The sequence below is a fragment of the Ananas comosus genome, linkage group 10 (genome assembly GCF_001540865.1).
Source record: "Ananas comosus cultivar F153 linkage group 10, ASM154086v1, whole genome shotgun sequence".
Classification (NCBI taxonomy): Eukaryota; Viridiplantae; Streptophyta; class Magnoliopsida; order Poales; family Bromeliaceae; genus Ananas; species Ananas comosus.
The window spans coordinates 6222503-6247302 of NC_033630.1; the positions used below are offsets into that span (position 1 = coordinate 6222503).

General features: G+C 38.0%; 1 protein-coding gene across 1 annotated transcript in view; it reads left to right on the top strand.

Moving 5' to 3' along the window:
• The window catches only part of LOC109716682 (probable phosphoinositide phosphatase SAC9), a 62949-nt gene extending 40685 nt beyond the window's left edge, over positions 1-22264 (top strand). The window contains 7 exon segments of the mRNA XM_020242227.1: positions 61-199; positions 243-383; positions 608-879; positions 2133-2330; positions 3492-3947; positions 4037-4267; positions 21547-22264. Coding sequence (XP_020097816.1) covers positions 61-199; positions 243-383; positions 608-879; positions 2133-2330; positions 3492-3947; positions 4037-4267; positions 21547-21828 — 1719 coding nt within the window. The 3' untranslated portion in view covers positions 21829-22264.

The window sequence follows — 24800 nt, forward strand, 5'->3', positions numbered from 1 at the left end:
TACTTGCAAAACTGTTTGTTTGTAGTCTATCATTTTGTTATCATTAAACATTCTTTTTAGGGGAGGCAACTTTCATTTGAGCAAGCAATGAAGCTTGAGATTGAACGCCTTCGCTTAAATCTTTCTTCTGCTGAAAAAGACAGGTTTGCTATCTATCAGTATCGATCCAGCCACGATAAATCCGAATATCTTAGTAGATGATTCATACATACTGAGGTTATGTAACTATGCTGATACCCTAGCATTATTGGGCCATGCCGCTCTTGAAGATCAGATTAATGCTTCCATAGGGCTTGACATAGTTGATCAAAGTGTCGTGGACTTTTGGAATATCAATGAATTTGGTGAAACTTGTTCCGGCGGAAAGTGTGAAGTTCGTGCTGGTACTTCATCAAAAGTTTCATTCACTAATTCTTCAAGCACAAGCTCACCATTGTTTCTGGAGTGTTCTCAGTGTGAAAGAAAAGCTTGTAAAATCTGCTGTGCTGGGAAGGGAGCTTCTCTTCTACTTAATAACAGTTTCAAAGACGCGAAAATCTATAGCAGCTTATCAAGCCCTAGTGGATCTGTCTACGTGCACAATGTGAAGTCTCTAATTATAATTTAGCCCTTAAAGATGGAGTAGTATGCAAAAATTGTTGCAGCGATGTTATCCTGCATGCATTGTATGTTGACTATGTCAGGGTTCTGAGTAGCTTGCGGAGAAAAAATAGGGCAGATAGTGCAGCATGCAAAGCTCTGAATCAAGTTTTCGGACATGAATTTAGTAGATTATCTAGTTTGTTGCAAGGTATTGCGAGTGGCAAGATGCAATTGAAAAAGCTACTAAATGGAGCTGAGTCCCTTGCTGAATTTCCGACTGCTGGTCTATTAAATACGGTAATCTCAAGTTTTTCTGTGTAGCAAATGAGAAAAGTTGAATAAATAGTGTATCTGTTACTCAATGCAAGAATTATGCATTCATGATGTTCAAACTGCTGTAGATTTTTTGGATCTTTAAAGCACTAAAGCAGCAGCTATTGTCCAATATATTTGAAATGCATGAACTGGTGCTAACATCTTTATGGATCAAGAGAGCACCATTTTTTTTTAATTTTTATACATTCATTAATAGTTTATTCTGCTTTACACGGATGCTAATTGTCACCTCTTTTACTTCACCGCTGAGTTTTGTAAATGATATTCAACTATAGATACCTTATTTCTGTTGAAATAAGTATTCAGACATTTTAATAGCTATTTTCATCCTATTTGATATATTATATGATGGACAAACATTATAATAAAAGCTTATTTAATGTCTAAGAGGCTCCTCGTAGCTTTATCAGTTCTACCTAATGCTGATACATCCTTGAAGATATTTGGCGTTCACAATATTTGCTTGTACTTGGAGTTACTCCATTTATTTAAAAATGTTTTGCTTATTCTTTTTGAAGTATTCCATCAAGTGGTCAATCTATGCAAAACAATTATTGTTCTCTTATGGAAAGACAGTGAATTTGTTGAAATCAAATCACTTTGTGCTGCATATCTGTTTCATTTGGAGCATTTGTAGTGTGAGAGGATAAAATGAAAGTTTTTTGTGGTGATGTTTATGCTAAAGTTGATATCTACAGTGATCAGTAAATTTCCTCTGTTTCTTCCTTATTGTTTTTCATTTGTAAGCTATTCTGTTCAATAAGAGCCTATTTTCTAATCACATAAAAAAGTGTATAATTGCAAACTCAGCTTCACCCGTGCAACCTAGGAATTATCCAAAAAGATTTTTTCGAGTTTGATATTTTTCTAGTTTTACGTCCTGTAAATGGAAATCTGCTTTCAGTGAGCAAGCTGTATTCGCATTACCCTGTAACCAAATGATTCTTCTTTCTTTCTAGTGTCATTTCAGTGCATGCTCAACATTAACCTATACTGCCTTAGTTTACAGTAGTATGTCAGTTTCGAGTCTGTCCTGTAAATGCAATTCTGTTCTTAGTGAGTGCAAGCTGGATTAACATTAATTACCCTGTAACCAAATTCTTCTTCTTTCTTGCTAGTGTCATTTCAGTGCATGCTCACCATTAACCAATACCTGCCTTAGTTTACAGTAGTATGTTTGCATGTGTGCATAATTCACTCATTCTGTTTTACAGGTGGAGACAGCCGCAGGTTCTGAACCATTATTTTCATTATTATCTCCTCTTGGCTTTGGAGAACAACATTCTTATTGGAAAGCTCCATCTAGTCTTTCCTCAGTTGAATTTTCAGTTGTACTTAGTAGTCTATCTGATGTTTCTGGGGTTGCCATAATTGTCAGTTCATGAGGTTATACGAAGTTCGACTGCCCAATTGTAAGAGTTTCATTGCTTTGCTCTAGATGCTCCTTTATTTTCTGAAATATATGTTGGAATAATTGTAATATATANATTGGAAAGCTCCATCTAGTCTTTCCTCAGTTGAATTTTCAGTTGTACTTAGTAGTCTATCTGATGTTTCTGGGGTTGCCATAATTGTCAGTTCATGCGGTTATACGAAGTTCGACTGCCCAATTGTAAGAGTTTCATTGCTTTGCTCTAGATGCTCCTTTATTTTCTGAAATATATTTTGGAATAATTGTAATATATATTTTGGAATAATTTCTATTGATAAGAATCTAACTTTTATTCTTGACATAGATCTTTGCTATTCTTGATAACTTTGGTCTCAATCTTGGCTATGAAGCTTCGCTTAGTTTTTCTCGCTTGGTAGCAAATGTTTGTTGAGATATAAGCCAATCAAATGAGCATTAATGATTTGATAATTGCTTAAGTTGATGTGTTGCTTTCTCGCAAATACATTGTGTATTCAGCGGAAGAATACAACATGCTCTTCCCAGTTCACAATTGTGAAGATTCTGAGGCTTAGCAGTATTCTTCTTCTTCAACCTCCACAAATATAAACAGATTTTCGTACAATTTTAGGGATGGCCACCTTTTGATTTGCTCTATTCTCTGGAAATAAACTCCTTGTGATAGAGCTAGTGGTAGAAATGAAATTATCTCTTTGCTGAAATCTCTCATGAATTGCGAATTGTTTGAAGACTAAACTCTAAAAGGATCAACGTCTAATGAAGATTACTTTTAACTAGGAAACTGTAGTCTTAGTGGAATTGTTGCAAACCAAATCAGAAAACTAAACAGCTTAATGGTTGGGTAAACCTCAAAAGATGCATGCTGGTCACAAAAAATACATGTGTACTAACACATAATGACACAAAATATTTATTTTCTTTAGCAACAAAATATTCTAATTGCTTATAATGTGTCTTTATAAAATTTTTTGAACTTCATTACTTACTAATTTAAAGAAAAGAGGGTTTTGAACTGTAGCATCAGCATGGGGCCTGTATCGTGTTGATATTTTGTTGGCACAATATGGTATGGCTGATATGGCTCATACCGATGGATACTTAAATCTTGCTTTTTATAAAGAATGGAATCAGGTTCAGTGGTGTAATTTTTTTTCTTTTACAGGTACAGATATGGGCAAGCAATAAAATACATAGGGAGGAGCGTTCATTCATTGGTAAATGGGATGTAAAAGAGCTAATAGCATCCTCTCCACCTCTTTATGGGCCAGATAATTCTAGTAGTATGAATGATGTGCCAAGGAACATTAAATTCTTCTTTCCAAATCCTATACGTTGCCGCATCATTTGGATGACATTGACTATTCCACAGCTTGGTTCTAGCTTAGCTAAGTTTGATGAAGAATTTAATCTTCTATCACTTGACGAAGACTCGTTTCCAGAAACTGCATCTTCAATGAATGTGGTCGAGACACAGAATTCTTCCATCCATGCGAAACGGATTGTAGTTTTTGGCAAATCTCTGAGAAGGGATGCTGGCCAGGATATGTCAACACAAGGCCCTGAAATGATGAGATTGAGAAGTTTCTTGGACAGACCACCACAATTGAGTCGATTTAGAGTAATAATCTTACACCTTTTGTTATAATGGTTAATAATATGTGGTAAAATTGTGATTCCAAACTAGTAACTATCCCTTTACTCTTCTAGATTCCCATCGAAGCTGAAAGGTTAACGAATAACGATCTCGTTCTCGAGCAGTATCTATCACCCACCGTGCCTGGATTAGCAGGATTCCGCATTGATGCTTTCAATGTGATAAAGCCGCGAGTTACCCATTCACCTTCTTCTAATGCGGATTTGTGGGAGTCCTCATTAACATGTCTAGAGGATAGATTCATATTGCCGGCAGTTCTATATATTCAAGTTTCTGCTGTTCAGGTATGCTGAAGCTTAATACTGTTTATGTTTGATTGTTCAAGTAGTCATTGACACATTAGTGGAAAAAGGTCATTTCTTAGTACTGGTTTGATGTTCTAACAAGTGAAAATTGTTTGCAAACTTCCAAGTACCACATAGAGCTTTTGAGACAAGGCATGTCTACAGGTTGGTGCAAATGTGGTTTACATAAGATAAAACATGTACCCAAACATAAGATAAAACATATAGTGAATATTGCAAAAATACAAGAATATGGGATAAATGAAAAGAAAAGGCATAAAATACTTTTTGTGACCTGCTTTGATGTTCAATTATTGACAGAGAGCAAGGACCTTTTGACATTATACATGTCAAACTTTCAAATTGCTCTTTGGAAGAAAATTTTTTTCGCTCTGATTAACTATATTATCGTAATAGCTCAATTACGAAATTGTTGACAAATTTGATATTTAAGTGTTTGAATGATAGTCATCGGCATGCTAGTAAATCTACTTGTGTCTGCTTAGGATACAAGAGGATATTCATTTCTGTGGTTGGGAGAAATCATGTAACATTTCCTTTTCTTCTGTCTCGGTATATAATATTACGCTTTACATAGTTGTGGTTAGGAGAAATTGTACCACTTACAGAATGAGTGAATGCAATGAATCATTTTGACCAGGTTCGCGAAAACTTTAAACTGATAGATCTTTCTAGCAGTTAGTGAACTGGAAGTGGCTTTTCAGAGTTAGGGGTTTGTCAATTATGCCACAATATGCCAGTTGCCCAAGTAGCTCCAATGATGCAGAATAGAATCTATGAGGAGCAAAATATCAATCAATTGTCCAAAAATCCTAAGAGGGCTCATAATATCTATGTGAAAATTAAAATAATACCTGGATTACTAACGGCTATTGGTTGAGTAGTAAAAAAGTATGATTGATAAAATTGTTGTGGAACCTTTCAGGATTGTCGACTAGTCTTTAAGCCACCTCATTCTTCGACTTTACCTTTCTTAGATGCCTAACAGGTTAGTCAATGGTGCTATTTGCTAGCTGTAGTACTTCATAGCACCATAACAACATCCTATGTGATGCAATAGCTGTAGTACATCATAGCACCATAACAACATCCTATGTGATGCAAACCGAGAGGTTGCCAAAATTGAATTTTCAAGTTTGCTTTTGTTTAACGGTAAAACTAGGTTCAATTTATCAATTCCGATGAACTTTAAGCAAGGAAGCAAAAATTTCAGTAAGACAAAAATTAAAATCGAATTGAAGTAATATTAAGATGATGGTAAACCTTCAATATATGAGATAATAACAACCAACTGAAAATACATATAATAGTTCCAAAAGGTAAATTCGGCTTTATCGGATTTAAAGCTTTAGGTTTGGTTGTTTGGCAAATATGGTTGGTAATGGTGGAGGGCTAGATTAAAAGGGGATAATAGGATATCAGGAGATGAGAGATACAAAAAGTGCACCGTTCACACGATTGCGGGGGATCCACGATCGACGAGGAGGGCGGTACACCGCGGGTAGAACTTCGGCAACGGGGAAGAAGATGAAGTAGTGATTCGGAAGAAGAGGAGGGGTAGAAGTAGAAGCCGATCTTGTCACGAGGAAGAAGCGACAACGATCAAGTTGAGGAAGAAGACGATCTCGGCGCAAGGAAGAAGCATCGATGATCTCACCGGGAAGTAGAGCACCAAAGATAAAGAGTGAGAGTAGAATTTTCTATTAATCCAAATATGTTTTTTAAGGCTTCAAGAACCATGTATTTATAGTGTTGAGAGCCCTCTGATAATAAATTATTTTTTTCATTTTCAACACAACACGGTCATTCAAGAGTCATGCATAGAAAACGAAGCAATTTTGGGAATTTCAAAGGTCTTTCTTTTATTTTTTGGGGAATTCCAAAGGTCTTTTTGGGATTTTTTTTTTTGTTTATGGGAGAAGTCCGAATCAAACACGAACCTACAAAATAAAAGAAAATTGCATTTAAAAATAAAACGAGATTTATTTGCTGCATCAGTTCCTCTCGAGTTATGGAAATCTCGACTCTGTCGAGATGGCATCTTGATAGCTCTGATATTAGTCCTTTTGAAGTTGGCGCAACTCCGCCTCAGAAATCCAACTGCTATCGGACAATGGCCGTCCACGCCAACGCACCAAGTATCGGCGATGAGTACCACGTCGTGTCGCAGACTCGCGCACATCCAGAATATCCTCCACGCCATCTGATGAAGTTTCAATGTCGGAGCGAGATGTCAAGCCATCAATATTGATAGTAGAGGGAGCCTCTCCATGGTACTCGTATAGCTTGCTGACATTGAAGATCGGAGACGTCGATACTTCCGGAGGTAGATTAATTAGATAAGCATTTTCCCTAATTTCTTCAGAATTTTGAATGGCCCGTGCTTTTTCCTCTTCAACTTGCTATAGCCTCTAGTTGAGAACCTTTCTTTTCTAAACTAGATTAAGACATTATCTCCTTCATTAAAAGTCATACCTCGGCGATGTTTATCCGCTGACTCCTTGTACTTGACAGTGGAATCTCGCAACCTCTGATGAACTTGTTGCACCTCTTGAATCTGTTTTAGGTAATAGTCGGCATCTGCACTAACTCTACCAGGGTAAGGTATTGGTGCTCGGTCAAGAAAGTGGGCTATAGGACGGCCATATAAAGCTTCAAAAGGAGATTTTCCAATGGTTCGGTTTATGGAACTGTTATAAGCAAATTCAGCTTGAGGTAAAATTAAATCCCATTGTGTTGGTTTTTCTCCAGCTAAACATCTTAAGAGATTACCCAAAGATCGAATTACTATTTCCGTCTACCCGTCAGTTTGTGGATGGTATGGGCTGCTGAAATTCAGTTTGCTTCCTGCCTTTGACATTAAAGTTCTCCAGAAATGGCTAATAAATTTTGTATCTCGATCAAAGGTAATTGATTTAGGAATGCCATGTAAACGTACAATTTCATTGAAAACTAATTTTGCAATATGTGATGCGTCAGAAGTTTTCTTGCAAGGAATAAAATGAGCCATTTTCGTAAAACGATCAACAACCACAAAAACTGAATCAACTTGGCGTGCAGTCTTAGGTAGGCTTAGGACAAAGTCCATGCTAATATCCTCCCAGGGCACAGTGGGAATGGGCAAAGGAGTATACAAGTCAGTATTTTGAGTTTGTCCTTTAAATGATTGACAAGTCTTACACCGCTAAACAAACCTTTCGACGTCCTTACTCATGTTGGGCCAATAATACCTCTCTTGAACTAATCCCAAGTTTTGTCTCTTCCGAAATGTCCCCCTTGCCCGCTACTATGCAAGTTCTGGATCAAGGACTCTCTTAACGATCCCTGGGGAATGCACAACTTGGACTTTCTAAAAAGATACCCGCCGTCTAAACAGTAATTAGAAGATAAATCATTGTCAGGAGATAGGCACTTTTTTAGGATAGCACCGAACACCGAAGTTAGGGTCACTTTGATATTGGTCCTTAACTATCTCAAATCCTACTATCTGTAAGGAAGAAGTGATAAGCAAATGGTTTCGACGACTGAGTGCATCAGCGACTCGATTAGCAATGCCTTGTTTATGCCGCAAGTGAAAAGTGTATTCTTGCAAGAATGCAGACCACTTGGGATGTCTTTTGTTCAAGTTTTTTTGAGAATTTAAATATCGCAATGCTTCATGATCCGAATTGAGAATAAACTCTCGATGAATCAAGTAGGGTCGCCAATGTCTCAAAGCCTGCACGATCGCGTAAAATTCAAGATCATAAGTGGAGTAACGTGCTCGTGCATCATTCAATTTTTCACTAAAGAAGGCTATAGGACGTTTCTCTTGAGACAGTATGCCTCCAATTCCGATATGTGAGGCATCACAATCAATCTCAAACACCTTTTCGAAGTCGGGCAAGGCAAGTACTGGAGCCTTTGTAAGTTTGTCCTTAACCAATTGAAAACTTTTTTCAGCTTCAGATGTCCAAGTAAATTTACCCCCTTTTAGGCAATTAGTTATTGGCGCAATTAATGAACTGAAATTTCGAATGGAACGCCGATAAAACGACGCAAGTCCGTGGAAACTTCGGATTTCAGTTATAGTCCTTGGGGTTGGCCAATTTTGAATTGCTTCTATCTTAACAGGATCTACTTTAATTCCCTCGGTGGACACCACATAGCCTAAGAAGGTAAGGCTATCGGTCAGAAATGTACACTTCTTAAGATTCAGGTGTAAGCTGTTATCTCTTAAAGTTTGAAGCACTTGTCTTAAATGATCCATATGAGTTTCAGGACTCGTGCTATAAATCAGAATGTCGTCGAAGTAAACTACGACAAATTTTCCAATGAATGGTCGCAAGACTTGGTTCATAGAGCGCATGAAAGTACTAGGGGCATTGGATAGCCCAAACGGCATAACCAACCACTCGTATAATCCTTCTTTAGTTTTAAACGCCGTTTTCCATTCATCTCCAGGTCGAATACGGATTTGATGATATCCGCTCTTAAGGTCAATCTTAGAGAATATCTTCGCACCTCCTAACATGTCAAGCATATCATCAATCCTAGGAATGGGAAACCTATACTTGATGGTAATTTTGTTAACTGCACGACTGTCAACACACATTCGCCATGTTCCATCCTTTTTTGGTGTAAGGAGGGCAGGCACCGCGACAGGGCTCATACTTTCTCTAATGTAACCTTTTTGCAGAAGTTCAAAAACCTGCCTATATAACTCTTCATGCTCAGCGGGACTCATCCTGTAATGGGCTAGGTGTGGAAGACTAGCACCGGGTACAAAATCAATGCAGTGTTGGATGTCTCTCATAGGTGGAAGGCCATCGGGGAGTTCCTCAGGCATGATATCAAAAAATTCATTAAGCAATGGTTGAACAGCTTGAGGAACTTCAGTGTTCTTCGATATTTCTTTTGCCAAAAGAATATATACCACTGGAGACTTTGCTAGATCTTTAGAGAATTGGCTTTTGTTCAAAACCATCATTTTCTGCTCATTATTGGAGGGTTGCTTTTAGGACTTAATTGGTTTAGATTTTGGTTTGGGAAAGTAATTTAGGGGAACCAATCTAACTTTCTTGTTGTCCTTTGTGACAATGTAAGTGTTCTCCCTACCATCATGTATAGTGCTACGATCAAATTGCCAAGGTCTACCTAACAATAGGTGACTCACATCCATGGGAACAACATCACACCAAACTTTATGAGCATAAGTTTTCCTAATAGAAAATTCAACAAGATATCTTTCAGTTACAGGAAATTCATCCCCATCCTTAAACCAAGTATTTTGTAAGGTTGAGCAAGTTTTTCAGTTTTCAGTTGAAGTTTATCAACCATTTCTGTAGAGACAAAGTTTTCAGTACTTCCACTATCAATGACCAGAGAGCAAAACTTGCCTCCCGCGCTACAGATGGTTCTGAAAAGGCTACGACGCTTCCAATCATCTTGGGTGGACTTAGAGGCTGATAGGACTCGATGGACCATGAGATTTGTTTCAGTAGCATCAGGAGATTCTTCGGAAATCTCATCTACATCTTCTTGTTCTAAAGTTTCTTCCCCATTTTCATTTTCTTCATGACTTTCTATTAGATTGGCTCTAGAATCAAATTTTCTCAGAGGGCAATCAGAGGATTTATGTCCAGGTTTGTTACATTTATAACAAGTGATGCCAGATTCAACGGGTTTTGCACCTAAAATTTCTTTGCCATTAAGGTCTTGAACAGGTCTTGAAGAGGTTTGACTATCGTTCTTTGGGATAGGCTTAGTTCCTATGGTGTTCTTTACGTTCGCACTTCTCTGATGAAAGGTTTGTCTTTTAAGTTTATTCTTAGCCTTAAGTGCATGACTGTAAGCCATGTCGACCCTGTAGAAAGTTAAAAGGGCTAACTCATCTTGGATTTTAGTTCGAAGACCGGCTAGATAGCGAGCTAGTAGCTGTTCTTCGTCCTCTTTAAGTTCATTACGAGCTTGAAGGGTGTAAAATTCTTCAATATTTTCTTGTACCGATTTAGACCCTTGTTTAAGATTGTGTAATTTTTGAAAAATAGTTTGTCAATAATCGATTCGGTAAGAATTTTCTTTTTAGTTTTTCTTTCATTCTTTCCCACGAGGTAATCTTTTCTTTACCCTTTCTAACCCTATCGTTTTGAACTTGTTTCCACCACACTAAGGCATGTCCTTTCAATTTAAGGGAGACAAATTTAACTTTTTTGTCATCAGGTAATTCTTTCCATTCAAAAAATTGTTCTATTTTGTCTAGCCAATCCACAAAATCTTCAGGTTGTAATTTACCCTTGAACTCACTCACGTCCACTTTAATGCCCTGATCCCATCGATGTATATTTCCTTGAGTTTGAAAAAGAGGATTTCTTCTAGCCGGTAAAGTACGATTGTCAAAATCAGGGTCACTTTCCGAATCTTCTCCAACTGTAGTTTGTTGTTGCATAGTTAATCTTTCCAATAGTTGTTGAATGTTATTCATTTGATTTTGCATGCTTTTCATGGAATCTTGTTGTTTTTCATATGCTTCTCTCCAATCACGAGGATTTTCACTATTGCTTGCCATTACCAAATGCTTACAAGTTGATCAAAAAAATGATGCTCTTTTATTTTTTTGAAATATTTTGGCCCAAAGATGAATACTAAGAAAAAGTTGTTTAGATCAAAACAAACGCTCCTACGAAAAGAACTTGCTTTGATACCAATTGATGCAAACCGAGAGGTTGCCAAAATTGAATTTTCAAAGAATTTTCTAGTTTGCTTTTGTTTAAAGGTAAAACTAGGTTCAATTTATCAATTCTGATGAACTTTAAGTAAGGAAGCAAAAATTTCAGCATTACAAATTAAAATCGAATTGAAGTTATACTAAGATGATGATAAACCTTCAATATATGAGATAATAACAACCAACTGAAAATACATATAATAGTTCCAAAAGGTAAATTCGGCTTTATCGGACTTAAAGCTTTAGGTTTGGTTGTTTGGCAAATATGGCTGGTAATGGTGGAAGGTTAGATTAAAAGGGGATAATAGGATGCCAGGAGATGAGAGATACAAAAAGTGCACCGTTCACACGATTACTGGAGATCCACGATCGATGAGGAGGGCGGTACACCGCGGGTAGAGCTTCTGCAACGGGGAAGGAGAAGATGAGGTAGTGACTCGGAAGAAGAGGAGAGGTAGAAGTAGAAGCCGATCTTGTCACGAGGAAGAAGCGACAACGATCAAGTTGAGGAAGAAGACGATCTCGCGGCGAGGAAGAAATATCGATGATCTCACCGGGAAGTAGAGCACAAAGGATAAGAGTAGAGTAGAATTTTCTATTCATCGCAAAAGTCTCTTAAGGCTTCAAGAACCATGTATTTATATATGTTGAGAGCCTCTGATAATAAATATTGTCTTTTCGTTTCAACACACACGGTCACCTAAGAGTCATGCATGGAAAACGAAGCATTTTGGGAATTTCAAAGATCTTTCTTTTTTTTTGGGGAATCCCAAGGTCTTTTGGGACTATTTTTTTTGTTTTATAGGAAAAAAGGGTTTGGGTAGCTAAATCAACTAAAACTATAATGATTTAATCCGAATCAAACACGAACTACAAAATAAAAAAAAATTGCATTTAAAAATAAAACTGAGATTTATTTGCTTCATCACTATGCTTGAAAAGCATCGAATGTAGAAGTACCATTCAGATTCAGACATGTATGCTGGAATACCAACTTTTATAGTGTGTGAAGGCAGGGATTAAAGTGCCGCCATGTGCAATACGGCAAGGGGCAGCACTATCGTGCCCAAAGAGGGGGGGGGGGGCGGGGGGGGGGTTGCGCCCCCCCGCCGTGTCGGCGATACCCTTGAGCGAGTATCGCGTGATACCTTACGAGGGTACCTCGGCACTTACCGGTGTGTGTGGTCGTTTTTTTATTTTTTTGGGTACTTAAAGCATTGCCATACATGCGAGGGTACAATGGCACTTTACCTTGCCGTGGTCTCTTTTTATTTTTTTTGGGTACTTAAAGCATTGCCATACCTGTGAGGGTACATCGGCACTTTACCGTGCCGTGGTCTTTTTTTATTTTTTTGGGTACTTAAAGCATTGCCATACCTGTGAGGGTACAATGGCACTTTACCGTGCCGTGGTCTCTTTTTATTTTTTTAGGTACTTAAAGCATTGCCCAACACCCCCGCCCCACACTTTTTCTTTTTGGCCCTTCTGCGTTTTTTCTTTTTGGCCTTTTGCAAATTGAAAATCTACTTGTTAGATTAAGTCAAAAAATTAAAATTTAATTTTTTGTTTATATATTTTGAATATTTTTTATTTGTAATGCTTATTTTTTGAAGAAATATAAAATTAGGCAACTTTTATTCTATAGTTTATAAAAAGTTGAAAATAGATGTACTTGATTTAATCAATGTATGGGCAAATTTTTAACATATCCGATTCATTCTGCGGGGCCTTCCACACCCCTCTTGGCCTATTAGCTCGTGCCTATAGGCTCGAGCCCTCCGCTTCCACCATAGGCATCCACTTTTTTTTCACAAATTATTTTATCAAAATTTGTCACACTCCGAAACTTTCGCCGAATTAGGGGCATAAAATCGAACTTGATAAACAAATTTTGAAGTACATCTAATATAAAATTTTATTTTTGGGTTAGAAGATTGAAATATTGATAGAATTGAAAGCAAAATTATATCAATTGATACTTAATTTTATTTAATTAATTTGTCATATAATTTATTGTTAAATTTTGATTGATTGATCTTACAATTTTTCTGAAAAATTTAATAAAAAAATAAAATTTTTAAATAATTTTAAAAATAATTCTTAAAAATAATTTAAAAAATAATTCTAAAATTAATTTTAAAAAATAATTTTAAAAAATAATTCTAAAAATAATTTTAAAAAATAATTTAAAAAATAATTTTAAATATTTTTTTGTACTGTATAAAAGAAAGATTGTAATATGGTCAAAAGAAAGAAGAAAGAAAGATGTCTTTGTATTTTAAAAATTCTAACCTGTAATACTTTTAAAAAATAATATAAAATAATTTTAAAAATAATTTTTAAAAAATAAAATATTTTGAGAAAAATTGTTTCTCTAACTTTGTATTTATAAGTTTTTAAACTTCGAATAAAAGAAAGAAAAAATTCAAAAGAATTTTAAAAGTTGATCAATTCTCACAAGAATTTTTTTCAAAATTATTTTCTTCAAATTTTTATTAAATATTTTTTAAAAGAATAAAAAAAATGGATGTTATTGTGAATTTCCGTCCTATTCTGGTTGTTCTACTCATTATATTCTTCCTGATAGAATCAATATATAGAAAAGATGTAAATTTAATTAATTAAGCAGTCATCTCTGGGTAAAAATGTAAATTAAATAATTATTTTTACTTGTGAATTTTATTAGTGCATTTTAATTTCTATTCTCTATCAGGTATAGTTGTACATTACATATAAAAAAGCTTTCTAGCATATTAATTGATGAGTATAATAAGTCAGCTATTCATAATTATTTGACTAAATATTTTAAAATAACATTATAAGAGCTTATTGGAACAAAAAAAACTAAAATAAATATGTGCCAACGCTTGCCAGTAAGAGGTTATCCGTATCAATTAGCACGCAAGCGTACCACGTGTCGGTACAGAAGCGTGCCTATGTTGTATCGTGCTAGGCAAACAATGGCACGTCCCCGTGCCACAGCACTTTAATCCTTGGTTGAAGGTTTCTCTTTCCCATTCAATAATAGATGTTAGATAATTTCCCTATCTTAGCGTCTAAACTATGAACACATACACCAGTTACTTAAAACAACAGAATAAAACTACAACTATAACTTAAACCATATAATCTTTATCGACAGATAAGAGTATTGAGAACAACTTGAGATAACCAACATAAAATAAAAGTTTGACTAATCAACAATTAATCGAAATAATTCTTAAATCCAATAGATATAACCAGAATACTAGAACAGTAGATGACTAATTTAGTGGGTAGTGACGACTCTGGTCGATGCTAGCCAAACAACTCTATTTAGGCGCGAGCCTCACACCGCGTCATGCATCTCACCATCCAAGCCACCTGTAAAAACAGGGTGTGACAAACATATAAAATGTTACTAGTGTGTACAGCAAGCCAACGAGGGCAAGCTGCACCTATAGGTTAACAAGAAAAAGATAACGTAAAAATAAAGCACAGTTATAAGTAATGGTAAAATCTGGATAACTAAATCATAATATAATAACTGAACCAAGAGCTACAATAACTAAAACAGATAAAGGCATAATATCAATGAAGTAAAAAGGAATCATAATTATAGCAGAGCAATGTCACTACCATACAAAATAAGGTCATAATATAAGTGTCAAAGTAACGATGTTGATCTACACAACTACTATTATGAGAGTAATTAGTAGAAATGTCTCAAGTCATAGTTATATATCCACAAAGCTACGGTTCACCAAGTTACCCAATCATTGCTCGCTGTCATAGGATCTTGGGCGTTTTTCTAATCAATTGTAAGATGATGTTATACGATTATGCGTCAACCAACTAATAGAATATCAAATAGCCCAATCAGTGCCCGTTATTATAGAATCTTGAGTAAGTGCGCTATTTGTTATCATAAGATCTTAGGCAAGTGCTAAGCAGCTGGCTTATACCAAATCTAACGGATTTAGGCTCATGGCTGTGATTCCAACTACTTTTCCGGAAAAGAACATCTTTGGCCACAAGGTGGGTTTGATCGCCATGCCAGTTCTCATGGAATATGCAAAAGTGTTAAATACGACACGATCAAACACAATAATGTCCAACATCGGCATATAGCTGAAGAAACTCCTAAGGAGTGCCAGCGAACCCAAACAAGATCTAAAATCATATGCAAGGATTTAAGTGCCGTGGCACGGGGTTGTGTCGTAAACTTGCCGACACGGTACGGCATGGTACATGCCGGATGGTGCCGATGCCTGCCAGTTACAAAATATATATGTGTGCCGACACATAATGGCATGAAATATTTATTTTCTTTAGCAACAACATACTCTAATTGCTTATTATGTACCTTTATTAAATCTTTTGAATTTTATTGAGAAAATTACTAACTAATTTAAAGAATATAGAGTTTTAAGTTGTGCCATCGGCACGCGGGTTGTATCGTGCCGATATCTTGTTGGCACGATACGGCACGGTGGATACGGCCCGTACCGATGGGCACTTAAGTCCTTAATCATATGTATATGTTCAGCACTAGAAAATACATTTAAACTCTACCTCTCGTGTGAGTTGATAAAACAAAGCAACATATAAGTAATCAATATATACGAAATAACCAAGGTATATCAATATGAAAGTTAAGCAGTAAAGGATATGTGAGATAGGTGGAATAAAGTGAGTCATGATATAACAAGTATAAGAGAGGAAAACAAAATAAGTGACTACATTACCTATTTCGGATCGAAGCACCCACCTATACTCTGAAGCTCTCAAGTCCATGACTTGCGCCAAATTCACGACCAGTAAGTATCATTTGGACCTAACCAACCACAAATATGTTTGAAAAGGCGCTAGGCGCAAAGAGGGGCAAAACTCTCCTGGGGCCTAGGAGGGGCGCACAGGCATGTGCCTCAAAAAGGCGAGGCATACATTTACTAAGCCTAGTTTAATTTGATATTCTATATTAAAAAAATCCCAAAATAACCATACAAAAATAAAATAACCATCAAAAAGTAAAGAAAACACTTGCATATAGGTTCTCAAATTAAAAAATATTTGTAGTTCAACTTTCAACTTAAAAACTTCAAGTGATTGTGGTGCCAATGTTCTCATTTGGCCGTTTTTTCAAGTATCATTCTCATAATCATCCTTATCCTGCTGCCGTTGCTGCTGCTTGCTCATTCCTATTGCTAGTGATGCTACTGTTGCCTGCTGGATGCTCGACAGACAGAGAGTATGTGGGAACACCAGAGGGAGAGGAGAGGGCGAGTAGATGGTTTTCTCTAGGGTTTCTTTGGTCTTCTTTTAGAACTTTTTAAGTATCTTATTGGGTTAGAGTATAAAAGTTAAATTCAAAACCCGACAACCCGAAAACTTGAAGCAAAAATCTCTATAATATTAAATATTGCGAGGCGCGTTAAGGCACGCGCTCCTCGCGCCTCGCTTGAGGCACGCCTCTCAGCAATAGCGCTGCGCCTCGCTATTGCTGAGGCGTTGAGGCCTGCGCCTCGTGTCTTGGTGCTAAGACGCGCGCCTCAGGCGCGCCTTTTCAAACAGTGCATGTTACAAACAGCCCTAACAAGCTATCGGTAGTACAGCAACACATTCGAAGCATCATTTCTGCGAAACAACTTCTAAAACCAACGTGGGTCACCTTATCGATTACCCGGTCGACTACGCAGCTACACACAGGTGTCACAATCCCCTATGCTATCCCAAAACTCTCTAATGTAGGTGCTGGGATAGCTGCGCGCATATAGTGCAATAACAGAGGCAATGACCACTAAATTTGGTCGTAATGGATTTCGGCTTACACTGAAACAAAAAGGACATCATACACACTTTTGCTACTGATTTCAACTAGAGAAGACCCTTTGGAACAACTCCCACAAATTTCGGAGCCCACATGCACGAGCAGTGTGAGGCGTGCGCCTCACAATATTTAAGTTTTCAGAAATTTTTTATTCAAGTTTTCGAGTTGTCGGGTTTTGAATTTGCATATTATACTTTAACCTGATAAGATACTAAAAATATATTAAAAGAAATCCAAAAAATTTCAAAGTTTTCGGATTGTCGGGTTTTGAATTTGCATCTTATACTTTAAACCTAATAAGATACTTAAAAATCTTGAAAGAAACCCAAAAAAACCACTAAAAAAATTAGCCGCTTGCCCTCTCCTCTCCGTCTCTTGTTCTCCCACATGCTCTCCCTGTTGAGTATCTAATAGCAGCTGTGCTAGCGGCTAGAAGCAGCGGCAGCAAACTAGCGATGGCCAGAACAAGCAACCAGTAGCAGCGGCTGCAGGAAAACAAGAAGTAGCAGCAGTGAAAACAGCAGTAGCGTCAGCAAGAACATCAAATTAAACTATATTCATACGTTTTCTTTACTTTTTGATTGTTATTTTAGGGTTTTTTAATGTAGAACATCAAATTAAACTAGGCTTAGTAAATATACGCCTCACCTTGAGGCGTACGCCTCACCTTGAGGCGTGCGCCTCGCAGTGTGCCTCATGCTTAGGCTCCAGGAGAGTCTTGTGCCTCTCTGTGCTTCGTGCCTTTTCAAACACTGGCAAGAAGGCTCGTCTCCTTACGAGATTAACAGCGACGAAGGTTCCGCAAAATCAGAACCAAAATGCACCATTATGATCGATTTTATGGCATTTGATGTGCCTTTGTGCTTACAAAGCTCCATAAGGGTCTTCAGGCTTCGGACAATTAGTCCTGACATCCAGCAAAGATAATTAGTGCTAACCAACACCCAATGCAACGTGAAAAGCATCGACACACCCAATTCACACTATAATTGCATATAACTTAAATAAATCGATAACGAAAAACGGTTTCGGGTTATTTTTCCGAACTTCTGCAATCCGAAAGTCAACCGATGGCACAAAGGGGTCGATGACGTGCCTCAGGTTGCGACAGACCTGCAGTAGAGCCACGACGATGATAGCAGCGATCGGAAAGTGAGAAATCAGCCGCGAGGAGGGCATTCGGCTACACCTCAGTTGCGCACAACGCCTAACTGTCTGAAAAGTTCCAATAAGATGAGCACAGCGTAGGCGATGGCCAGAGGATCACTTGCTCCCTAAAATGAGCATTGCTGGCACCGAGTTGGCCGGAAAAGCTTGCTCAACGATAATTCTCCGAATACTTGCTGGAGAATAGCGAATGCGATTGTTTGGGGCAGGTATGGCTGCAAACTCAGGGAGCACAGGTACTGGTAGGTGCCGAGGAGTGCTGTACTCATCGAAATTAGCTCGCCAAAGGTGGTGAGTTGCTGGACAAGTGTTCTTGGTCACGGAGAGCAGCAGTAGCATCAGCAGCCTGGAGGCAGCAGTGGCCGGCCAAGGGATGGTCGAGGGTGGTCGCCTGCGGGCCAAGGGGGTGCTGGCCGGCAGAGGCGAAGTCGCCGGAGCTCGACTGAGGCAGAACCGAGCTGTAGCTTGCTTTCTGCAGCAGTGGCAGCAGCTAGTACCTGCAGGGATGGCCAAGGATGGTTGGCCGGGATAGGGAGGTGCTGGCGAAGGCGCTGGCCGGTGGCGGCAGCGGCAGTCCGTGGCTCGGATCTCCAAGAGAGAGAGAGAGAGAGAGAGGTTTAGGCTGTTTTTCTGCCGGTGGTGGCTGGTCGGAGAACAGCGACGTCCGCAAGGGTTGGAGGGAGGTGATGGAGGGTGGCGGCTTGAGGTTGGGGAGAGGGAGAGGTTTAGGGATTTTAGGGTTTTTATTTTTGTTTTATTATGTGATAATTACAAAAGGACCCTCCTTTTACTATTCCTTGCTCAAAACTTCTCAGTAGCTGTAATTTGCATAGAAGTTCCTCTAGCTGTGAAATCTCACATATTAACATATAAAATGTCGCGTCTTTTGCCAGAAAACCGCCTGACAAATTTGAAACTTTTATCTTCATGTCTGTGCAATTTTTGCACAACAGTCTCTGAATTTCATGAAACTTTAATCTACGCTTCCCCTTTGAGTCTATATGAGTCCCTTCACTCGCTAAAACTTCAAAATTTTTCACATAATATGATAACTTCCTCGCACTTTGTTCCTTTTCCTATTTTGTAATAATAGCATTTTGGCCTTTCTAGTTCACAATTTCTTACTTAAAACTCACAAATATGTTTCTCTTATAGGTCCCTCCACTTGAGAAACTACACAATTCAACATATTTTGTTGCCCTTTTTGAATAAAAACTCCGTTTTATCGGTTTAACTGTTGTCCGATTTTTATCTCTGAAACATCACTTTTTCACGCTAGATAGTTTGGAAGTCTATTTCATAACCTGTGACACTGCCAAATCTTGAGAGGCAATTTTTTTTTTTGTACCATAAAAACTGTTCAATTATGTGATAATCCTCCATCTTTATAAAAATTATCGCAAAGAATCTTTGGATTTTACATCCTGGCTAACTGCTATTACTATCAGAAATTATAGAAATTGTAGTCTCTCTAGATATAAAATATAAAAAGTACTGTGTGCATTAGCTGTCTCCATGACATCATTCTTTGTGAGTTGCCCAATCCCCTAGTCTGAACTGTAGTGTATACCACATCCCATTGTCTCTGTCTTGCAATATAGCTTCTAAATGACCTTTATTCGTGTAAATATTCTGGTCAACGTGCTGAATAATGATACGGTGCAAACCTATAATGTAATTCACCTGATCTCTTCAAAATTGGGAAATATGCAATGTTAAGTCACTAGTATTTTCTTGAAGGTCAATACTAAAATATGGTCCCACTGAAAACATGGTCTTGGGTGGGAGTAGTTGGATTTCAGTTGTTTTTGCAGGGAATGGCTATTCTTAAGATCTGAAATCAGAGTGTTTCTTCTTCGTTTACCAGTATACGAAATGTGATTGTACAGTTAAACAGTTGCTCATAGAGTTTTTGAGCGTTTTTTGACGTGAAGTTTCTAACCTGGCTTCATCCTTGTGTTTTTCCACAGGAACCGAGAAATTTGGTACCATTAGGTGAATTTTGCCTCCCAGAAGNGAGGCGAAGTCGCCGGAGCTCGACTGAGGCAGAACCGAGCTGTAGCTTGCTTTCTGCAGCAGTGGCAGCAGCTAATACCTGCAGGGATGGCCAAGGATGGTTGGCCGGGATAGGGAGGTGCTGGCGAAGGTGCTGGCCGGTGGCGGCAGCGGCAGTCTCCAAACGGGAGAGAGAGAGAGAGAGAGAGAGAGAGAGAGGGGGGGGGGTTTGGGCTCTTTTTCTGCCGGTGGTGGCTGGTCGGAGAACAGCGACGTCGGCAAGGGTTGGAGGGAGGTGATGGAGGGTGGTGGCTTGAGGTTGGGGAGAGGGAGAGGTTTAGGGATTTTAGGGTTTTTTTTTTTGTTTTATTATGTGATAATTACAAAAGGACCCTCCTTTTACTATTCCTTGCTCAAAACTTCTCAGTAGCTGTAATTTGCATAGAAGTTCCTCTAGCTGTGAAAATCTCACATATTAACATATAAATGTCGCGTCTTTTACAAGAAAACCGCCCGACAAATTTGAAACTTTTATCTTCATGTTTGTGCAATTTTTGCACAACAGTCTCTGAATTTCATGAAACTTTAATCTACGCTTCCCCTTTGAGTCTATATGAGTCCCTTCACTCGCTAAAACTTCAAAAATTTTCACATAATATGATTACTTCCTCACACTGTCCCTTTTTCCTATTTTGTAATAATAGCATTTTGGCCCTTCTAGTTCACAATTTCTTATTTAAAACTCACAAATATGTTTCTCTTATAGGTCCCTCCACTTGAGAAACTACGCAATTCAACATATGAAATGTTGCCCTTTTTGAATAAAATTTCCGTTTTATCAGTGTAGCTGTTGTCCGATTTTTATCTCCGAAACATCACTTTATCACGCTAGATAGTATGGAAGTCTATTTCATAACCTACGACACTGCCAAATCTTGAGAGGCAAATTTTTTTTTGTACCGTAAAAACTGTTCAATTATGTGATAATCCTCCATTTTTATAAAAATTATCGTAAAGAATCTTTGGATTTTACATCCTGGCTAACTGCTATTACTAGCAGAAATTATAGAAATTGTAGTCTCTCTAGATATAGAATATAAAAAGTACTGTGTGCATTAGCTGTCTCCGTGACATCATTCTTTGTGAGTTGCCCAGTCCCCAAGTCTGAACTGTAGTGTATACCACATCCCATTGTCTCTGTCTTGCAATATAGCTTCTAAATGACCTTTATTCGTGTAAATATTCTGGTCAACGTGCTGAATAATGATACGGTGCAAACCTATAATGTAATTCACCTGATCTCTTCAAAATTGGGAAATATGCAATGTTAAGTCACTAGTATTTTCTTGAAGGTCAATACTAAAATATGGTCCCACTGAAAACATGGTCTTGGGTGGGAGTAGTTGGATTTCAGTTGTTTTTGCAGGGAATGGCTATTCTTAAGATCTGAAATCAGAGTGTTTCTTCTTCGTTTACCGGTATACAAAATGTGATTGTACAGTTAAACAGTTGCTCATAGAGTTTTTGAGCGTTTTTGACGTGAAGTTTCTAACCTGGCTTCATCCTTGTGTTTTTCCACAGGAACCGAGAAATTTGGTACCATTAGGTGAATTTTGCCTCCCAGAAGTAAAAGGGGGCACACCTCCTTACTTTGACTTCACACGGCCAGTACAAGCCCGACTGATGGTTTTTAGATTGCTGGGCGATGTTACGGCCTTTGCGGATGATATTTCTGAGCTGGACGGCTCGACTCTAAGGAACCTTCCTGTCGCTGCGGGCTTGTCCTTGTCGAATAGAATAAAGTTGTATTTTTATGCAGATCCTGCTGAGATGGGTAGAATCGCGAGTCTATCTTTAGTTTGATCGTAAGCAAGGAATACGATCAAGGAATGATGTGGTTCATCACGTCTGTGCTGCGAAATTTATCTATTTATTCATCTTCTTTTTCATTTTGTGTGAGTAGGATCGTATGCATACTATTAATTGGTGGGCGACAACAAACAATTTTGCTGGCAAATATGACATGGGCGACAATACAAAAAAATTAGAGTTTCCACATGATTTTACATACACGGTGGGTCTGTCCCTCTTTTGTTGTAACTAATGAATAATCAAGAGTTCTTCCCAGAATGTTTATATTTCACCTTGCTGGAAGGTTTCTGCTACGTGAACATTTTGAATCTAATATAGTTGGTTGGATTACCATTTAAAGGGTAAGAGTATGGTCCTCAAGACTTTTTGATCGAACACTGTAAATTGGATGAAAAGTTCAGTTATACGTTTGATTTTGATGATGTTATGAATGTCTCAGAACGCGAAAGCTCTTGTCGTTTATTTTCGAGAGGGAATGGTTCGGTAAAACAGTGGAAAGAAAATTTGGGAAGGACAGCTGCGGTGGCCCTTTTCTGTTTTCCCCTTCCTCTGTCGTACCTAAAACACATTTTGTAGCAGTCCTAGATGAGATATGGTTTTAATTATTCATTAATTTGTTTGACCCACACTGCAAGCCTGAAGGTCTTGTGCTCCTGTCCTAATCATGTGAGGGGAGCTGCTGGTTCCTCATAATTATCACGACGTAAAAACTCAGAGAAGAGGCGCGCCAGGATTTGGCCCTACTCTGATATTTCTGTGTGTAGTTTTTTGTTTTCTTTGGACTGCAGCAAGATGTAAGACCATTTTTCGAGCTCTGTTTGATTGGAATTATGTCGGGTGTGGAACTCGAGGAACTCTGTGATATGGGATAACGACGGTCTGTGAATTGTAGAGGGCATGCCAACTACTTTTTTTTTTTTTTTTTTAATTCTTCTGAGAAAAGGGCAGTGTGCTATTTGTTTCATTCAATAAGAGTATGAATTAAGTATAAATTAGGTTATATTAGTGAGGCAACGGAGCCTTGCAGAAAAACACCAAACGGCAAACAAAAAATCAAAAAGCAACAAAAGCAAAAGCAAAAATAAAAACTGCAATTTACGGATTATGATACATCAACTGCTTTCGGCTATTATAGTGATCTTCCCAAAGGTCCCTCCCTTAATTTATGGATACCACTTAAGGTACTGTCTAAATCGTTTTCCAAAGTCTAGAATATTTTATTTTTTCTCTCCAACCACATGAGCCGCTAGGCCATAGTAATCATTGTTATAAAGTCTTTCCTCTTTTTTGTAATATTTGTTGGCATTCGACAAGCTTCCCAAAAGTCTCCTATCGTCGTATTAGTTAGTAGATGCAAGAGCAGGTATTTGACACGAACACAATTTGTAAATAGATGGTCTATAGTCTCAAATTCAATAGCACAGAGCACGTAGTTTGTTCCCCTTGGCAACCCTTTTTTTCGTAGATTATCAGCTAGAAGTGCTTCTTTTCTCAATACTAGCCAAATTAAGACCTTAACTTTCTTTTGTATATTCAGCTTCCAAATCTGTTTGGTGTTTCAATCTATAACTCTACTGTGCTTGAGGAAACCATAAAGTGATTTAACTAAGAACTATTGTGAGTTGGTCCATCTCTATTTGGCCAAGCCCTGTCCATTATCCACTGCTATGTTTACCAGTAACCCTTTGAAGCCATCTATCATATCGCCCTTCTCTTGGGACAGTGGTATGTAGCCTCTTAGAATCATGTCCCATTTCCATCCTCCTCTTATAAAATAGTCCTACACCCAATAACTTTTGCATTGAATACGGTCATAAATAGTTGGAAAGGATGCCCATAGCAAGCAATAACCGCACCATACATCTGACGAAAAATTGATCCCCTTCCTGTCCTCTAACGTGAACGTCCCCGCACATCTAAAACTATTTGTTGCATATAGAACACTCTTCCACCATTGTGAGTATGGCTGAAAACTTGCTCCTTTAAGACGCTTTCTCCTTTTATAGGATAGTGCCTAATCAACTTATTCCATTCAAGTTCGGCTCTGTAAAAAATCTCCGCAATTATTTTGCTAGAAGATCAATATTTAAAGTCTCAGGACCCTTGATCCCAAGCCCATTGACTTTCTTTGTCATGCAGAGAGAGTTTCACTGGATCAGACAAAAGCCACCACTAACTATTGTGTTACCCTTCCAAAAGAAAGCCATTCTTTGTGCCTCAATGCGTCGTACAACTCATTTTGGGGCCCTGAATGTAGAGAAATAGTACAAAAGGAGGTTCGAAAGCATTGAATCCACCAGAGTCGATCTGCCTCACTAGAAAAGCTTCGACTGCCATCCTTTAATTCTTTTTTTTGATTTTGTCTATGATTGGCCATCAATCCCCTCTTTTAAATTGTCTAATACTGAGGGGCAAATCTAGATACCAAGGTAAAAGAGTTTTGATTTATCCCTATTTATCTTCAAACCTAAGGCCCATTCAAAGATGTGCATATAAATCGAAGGTTTTTCATGAATCTCTTTTTTGCCTTGCAGAAATATAACGTATCATCTGCATACTGAATAAGTGTTACCTTACTAACCTGCATAGGTTCTAATCCTCTAATCAAGTTATTCCTCTCTGCCAGTAATGTCATCCTTACTAAACTCTTAGCAATTATGAGAAAGAGAAAAGGAGAGAAAGTGGGTCCCTATGTCATACTCACAACTTTTCACTTTGATCCACTTGGTTCGCCTCCCGTCCACTAAAAGTGCAACACTAGCATTAATAGTATACCTATCTGCACCATTTGTGATCCGTTCCCAACCAAGTCATAATCTTTTTAAGGAATTGCCAATTAACCTTGTTGTAGCTTTCTCGAAATCAATTTTTACACCTACTCCTTCCGATGCTGATTTGGCGCCCTACATTAACCGTCTCAAATGAGTCAACAATTATGCAACTCTTTAGAAACGCTGATTGAG